This window comes from Rhinopithecus bieti, unplaced genomic scaffold (assembly GCF_001698545.2).
Source record: "Rhinopithecus bieti isolate Rb0 unplaced genomic scaffold, ASM169854v2 scaffold_63, whole genome shotgun sequence".
Lineage (NCBI taxonomy): Eukaryota > Metazoa > Chordata > Mammalia > Primates > Cercopithecidae > Rhinopithecus > Rhinopithecus bieti.
In genome coordinates, this window is record NW_016802972.1 from 79,330 (window position 1) to 85,338 (window position 6,009).

The 6,009-nt window shown below is 53.0% G+C and overlaps 1 protein-coding gene across 2 annotated transcripts in view; it reads right to left on the minus strand.

Moving 5' to 3' along the window:
• Positions 1-5,165: 5,165 nt before the first annotated feature.
• The window catches only part of TGFB1I1 (transforming growth factor beta 1 induced transcript 1), a 6,209-nt gene continuing 5,365 nt past the window's right edge, over positions 5,166-6,009 (minus strand). For both annotated transcript variants that reach the window (XM_017868860.1, XM_017868931.1), the window contains exon 11: positions 5,166-5,815. In XM_017868860.1, coding sequence (XP_017724349.1) covers positions 5,549-5,815 — 267 coding nt within the window. In that variant the 3' untranslated portion in view covers positions 5,166-5,548. The remainder of the gene's footprint in view (positions 5,816-6,009) is intronic.

Sequence of the window (6,009 nt, forward strand, 5' to 3'; positions counted from 1 at the left end):
CTGGATTTAACTAATCCAGAGGAATCATTTTCAAACCCAAGTCTGACAGGGCCACTCACCCTCCTCAGGAACCCTCCATGGCTCTTATACAAGCTCTTCAGCCTGATTTCCAACCCCAGCCATGCCCCAGTTCCCACTTATCCTTCCCCCTGCTTCTCCAAACCAAATCTAGAGGAAATCAGAAATCCTTTCCCACTCCCTTAACCTACCCAGCCCAGATTTTTGCTTTTTGCTTTTTTTTGCCCAGATATTTTTATCTCCACCAAATCCTTGCACAAACTGTGTCTTCTGTTTAGAGCGGTTCCCTGTCTCCCAAATGGCCAACTCCTATTCAGCTTTCAGTACCCAGCCTATGTCGCCTCTTCAAGAAAGACTTCTCTGACATTTCTGATGCAGTTCTGAGCACACTATGTGGCCCTTGCCTGGGTCCAGGTCTGTCTTCCCAACAAACTAGAGCCTCCTCAAGAGCAGGATTGGCTGGGTGTGGGGACTCATGCCTGTAATGCTAGCATTTTGGGAGGCTGCAGGGGGAGGATCACTTGAGCTCAGGAGTTTGAAACTAGCCTGGGCAGCAGAGTGAGACCTCGTCTCTTAAAAAATAAATAAATAGGCCAGGCATGGTGGCTCACGCCTGTAATCCCAGCACTTTGGGAGGCCGAGGCAGGTGGATCACGAGGTCAGGAGATCGAGACCATCCTGGCTCACATGGTGAAACCCTGTCTCTACTAAAAATAAAAAAAAAATTAGCCAGATGTGGTGGCGGGCGCCTGTATTCCTAGCTACTCGGGAGGCTGAGGCAGGAGAATGGCGTGAACCCGGGAGGCAGGGTTCGCAGTGAGCCAAGATCGCACCACTGCACTCCAGCCTGGTCGACTGAGCGAGACTTGGTCTCAGAAAATAAATAATAAATAAATAAATAAATAAATAAATAAATAAATAAATAAAAATTAGAAAGAGCCGGACTGATCTGATTTATCCCTGGAGTCTCATTGCTCAGCACAGGACTGGATTCAAGAAGGGATAGGCTGGTTAATATCTGTATGTCTACCTTTCTGGAAGAATTGACCAGACTTGGATGTTAGGAGACAGTTGAAGGGAAGTCCTGCCTGATTATGGCAGCGATGGTCATCCCGGAGATGGGGAACAGAGAAAAATGCTTTCACTGTAATATGACAGAGTTTGGATGAAGGAGTACCTTAGTTTGGGTTCCTCCAAAAGGAGACCCTGAGATGAGAATTTGTGTGCAACGACTTTCCTGAGGAGATGGTTCCAGTATGGACTGTGAAGGAGTAGGGAAGAGACATGAAACAAGGAGAAAAGCTAATAAAGCATGTGTTTCTTTGTTTTGAGACAGGGTCTCGCTCTGTCACCAAGGCTAGAGTACAGTGGTGTGATCACAGCTCACTGCAGCCTCGACCTCCTGGGCTCAAGGGATCCTCCCACCTGTTTCCCAAATAGCTGGAACTACAGGCACGCCACAACACTCAGCTAATTTTTGTATTTTTTATACAGATGGGGTTTCACTGTGTTGCCCAGGCTGGTCTCAAAATCCTGAGCCAAACTGCCTCAGCCTCCCAAAGTGCTGGTGATTACAGACAGGTGTGAGCCACCGCATCTGGCGCAAGGGTGTGTCATTTATCAGGTTACCACCAAGAGCAGTTGGAGCCTGATCCCAAAAAGGACACTCTGAGACACTGTGAAGAACGCACCATAGCAATGACCCTTGAGGGGTCAGCTGGTTGGGGTATTTATTTCCTGATTCGTGTCTGTCACTGGCTAAAATCTGCAGAAATGCCCACACACACTTCAGGCCTGCTAAGAACACGGAACACACTCCCTCCTCCCAAGAGCAGCCTCAGACAAGAAACTCCGGGAGGAGCTGCAAGTCAGGGTGTCTGGAAACTGTCTGTATGTGACTTCCAAGGTGGGCCATGCAGGTAAATGGGTGGGGCACCCACAGTGTCTGCTTCAGGGGTTGATGAGTTTAAAGTGTCTGAGAGAAATCCAGTGCCAAGTGTCAGAGGACACGTGTGTGTTACAGACACTTCAGATAAGGTCCCTTCACCACGGCTGTCAAAGGCCTTCATGATGTGACATCTCCTTCCTCTTTGGCCTTGCCCCCTCTTGCTTTCCCCATTGCTGGCTCCAATTCAGCCACAGTGGCCTTCTTTTCTTTCTTCCAAGGCGTCAGACTCTCTCCTCCTCCCTGGCCTTTGCACCTGCTTCCTGTCTGCTGGGAATGCTCTCCTTGGCGCCTTGCACAGCTGGCTCCTTCATGTTCAGCTCTCAGCTGAGACCTTACATTTTACTACCTGGTGAAAGTAATCTCTTCCCCACCTCCCCTAACTTAGTTCTCTATTTTGTCCTTTGTACTCTCTCTCTCCTTCCTTCCTTCCTTCCTGGTTCCTTCCTTCATTAACAAACACATATGGAGACTGGCTTCATACTGGACCTGTTCTAGACACCAGGGAGAAAATGGTCAGCGAAACAAATGCACTGCCTGCTCTCGGGAGCTTCTGTTCCGGTTGCAGAATCAGACAGAAGCCAAAAACAATAAGGGCCAGGTGCAGTGGCTCATGCCTGTAATCCCAGCAATTTGGGAGGCTGAGGTAGGGGAATCACCTGAGGTCAGGAGTTTGAGACCAGCCTGGCCAACATGGTGAAACCCCGTCTCTACTAAAAATACAAAATTAGCCACGTGTAGTGGTGCATGCCTGCAATCCCAGCTACTCAGGAGGCTGAAGCAGGAGAATCACTTGAATCCGAGAGGCGGAGGTTGCAGTGAGCTGAGATCGTGCCATTGCACTCCAGCCTGGGCAACGAGAGTGAAACTCTGTCTCAAAAAAAAAAAAAAAAAAAAAAAAAAAAAGCCAGGCGTGGTGGCACATGCCTGTAATCCCAGCTACTCAGGAGGCTGAGGCAAGAGAATCGCTTGAACCCGGAGGTTCACCCTCAGGAGGCAGAAGTTGCAGTGAGCCCAGATGGCACCACTGCACCCCAGCCTGGGTGACAGAGCGAGACTCTGTCTCAAAAAAACGAAAACAAAAACTCCTACTTGCAAGAGCACTGCGTGCTAGGAAGGAACTAGGGAGGGGCCGTGGCATGGAAACCAGGGAAGCGCTGGCTTTAGCTAGGCGATCGGGAAGGTACCGCTCCTTCATTACTCATGTCACCTTTGTACTTAGCTGTCATCTGTCTCCCCTACTAGACTTCGGCTCCCTGAAAGCATGAGTCATAGCTGCTTGGTTCCCCATTATCTCCCCAGAGCCTGGCACAGGAGTGCTCAATAAATATTTGGTGAATGAATGAATGCCAATTTGGGCATCCTCAAGATAGGAAGGTGGTTACAGGCTGGGGTGGGGGGGGGACATTCTTCGGGGAGAATATATGGAAGGGAAAGAGCAGGAGACCTAGGAAGACCATGGGAGAGGAGCCTTAGAAAGGAAGGGATCTGGGGACCTGGCAGAGGGTAGGCCAAGGACGCCTCACCTTTTCCTCGTGCCCATACATGCTCCCTGCAGCTTCTAGCTCTTCCTGATGAGCTGGAAAGGACTCTGAGGACCTATCGTTTCCAACACCAGAGGTCCCTAGACTCTGGACCCAGGGGGCCACCCTGGGACATAGGGACTCAGATGGAACCTGAACTTCTTCACACCTGAAACCCGTGACCCCATCCTGCACACCTGAAAACCCCTGGTCCCATCCTTCTCTGCTGGGACTTGGCTCCGGTCCTGGGTGTCAGTCACTCCAGGAAGCATACCTTGACTCCCAGTCTGGGTTAAGAAGCCACCTTCTGGCTTCTACAGCCCCCAGTGCTTCCTTCAGTCACACCCTGGCCACACCAAGTGTCCTCCTCTGTCCAAGTATCTGCCTCCTCAGCCTGGGGCTCTCCAGGACAGTGAGCCTGACTCATCTGTAGAGCCAGCACCACCCAGCACAGGGCTAGGCTGGGAGAAGCCTCAGGTGGTGGCAGATGGGCCAGCAGGGACAGTAAGTAATGGCTGAATGCGCTGATTGTTCTGCCTTGACTGGGACACGAGGGGTTGGGAGTGAGAAAGGGTTAAGCTGAGGCCATAACTACATGAAACATTCAGGTGATCCGAGATGTTGTGGGTCAATAGTAAGACGGAAGCTGTACCTTAGTGCCCAGAACCAAAAGGTGGGCACAGCTGGCACTCTGGGTAGAGCTCCATCCCTCAAGGCCCTTTAATAGGGGAAAAAATCTAGGAACCAAAGGCAGTGCAGGAGGGGAGCAGATTAAGCTTGTTCCTTTCTTTCCTTCTTTTCCTTCCCTCCCTCCCTCCTTCCTTCCTTCCTTTCTTTTCTCTTTCTTTTTTTCTTTCTTTCTTTCTTTCTTTCTCTTTTTTCTTTCTCCTTCCTTCCTTCTCTTTCTTTCTTCCTTTCTTTTCTTTCTTTTTTTTTTTTTGGAGACGGAGTCTCATTCTGTTGCCCAGGCTGGAGTGCAGTGGCGCCATCTCTGCTCACTGCAACCTCTGCCTTCCGAGTTCAATCGATTCTCCTGCCTCAGCCTCCCAAGAAGCTGGGATTACAGGAGTGTGCCATGCCCAGCTAATTTTTGTATTTTTAGTAGAGACGGGGTTTCACCATGTTGGCCAGGCTGGTCTCAAACTCCTGGCCTCAAGTGATTCACCCGTCTTGGCCTCCCAAAGTGACATGAACCACCGTAAGAGCTTATTTCAAGAATAAAGGGAAGGGCGGGCACAGTAGCTCACACCTTTGGGAGGCCAAGGCGGGAGGATCGCTCAATCCCAGGAGTTCGAGGTTGCAGTGAGCTACGGCACCACTGTACTCCAACCTGGGCGACAAAGTGTGACCTCATCTCTTAGGACAAAAGAAAACAAAGCAAAATATAGAACTGAAGAAGGAGTAATGAGGGCGGGAAGATTCGGTGGGGCCTCAGTTGGAGCTCTTGTCCTGGCTCTGCCACTATCTGTACAGTCCTGCGCGGGTCGCCACCCTTTCCAGCCTCAGGCTCATCTGATACTTGAAGCAGGAAGTGCAGGAGTGGCTACCTGCAAGGGCTGAGGCTGCAGGTCCCGCTGCGGCCACAGGGCAGTGGCCTAGAGACCGCCGGGCACAGAGCCAGTGCGGGGGCGGGGCGTCAGGGCCAGGCTCCCGCGCGCATTCAGAGACAGCACGAGGGAGACGTGGAATGCGTGTGTTTATGTAGGTAGAAAAAGTGCACACAACAGTGAGGGTGCAGGGAACAAGGACGTCCTGGCCTGGCCTCCGATTCGCTGGAATTGCAAGGACCCTCCCCCAGTCAGGGGGCTCCCTCAAGGGTGGGAATAGAGAGTGAAGGCTCGCACGGGAGCTCTCATCTGTGTGCGATTCACTTTGTGGGCGTGTGGGTTTAGGTCTGGCTGGGCCTTTTCTGAACGTGACCCCTGAGGACTCAGAGTACCTTAGGGCCGGGGCTCTCCAGTGGGTGGGGCCTCACGCTCTGAGAGCAAGGCCTCTGGGTCTGCAGGACCCGCTTTACCGGGAGGGCGTGGCCTCCGGGGGAGAGGGCGAGCCGAGCGGGCTGTCAGCCGAAGAGCTTCAGGAAGCAGGGCTGGCAGTAGGGCTTGCCAGCGCGCTCCTGGAAGGAGCCCTTGGTGAGCGGGCGCAGGCAGAAGGTGCATGTGAAGTGATCCGGGTGGAAGCGGCGGCCCAGGGCCGACACGCAGCGGCCGGTAACCGGGAGGCCACACGTGGCGCACAGCGAGCCGCGCCGTGCGTGGAAGTGGTTCTCGCACAACGGACGGCCCTCGTGCTCGAAAAAGCTGCCTCCCGAGAAGGGCGCGAAGCATTCCTGGGGAAGGGAGGCCGCGAAAGAGGACAGAAAGGTCAGCGGCCCCCGCCAGACAACGCGCGTTACTAGCGGATAACGCCATGGGACCTCGCAGCCCGCCCTAGACGCGAAGCCTCCCGTCCAGTGGGACCCTGCCCGGAAAACTCGCCCCACCCGAGGCTCCTACAGCACCTCCCGTGACCCGCCTCTCCAAG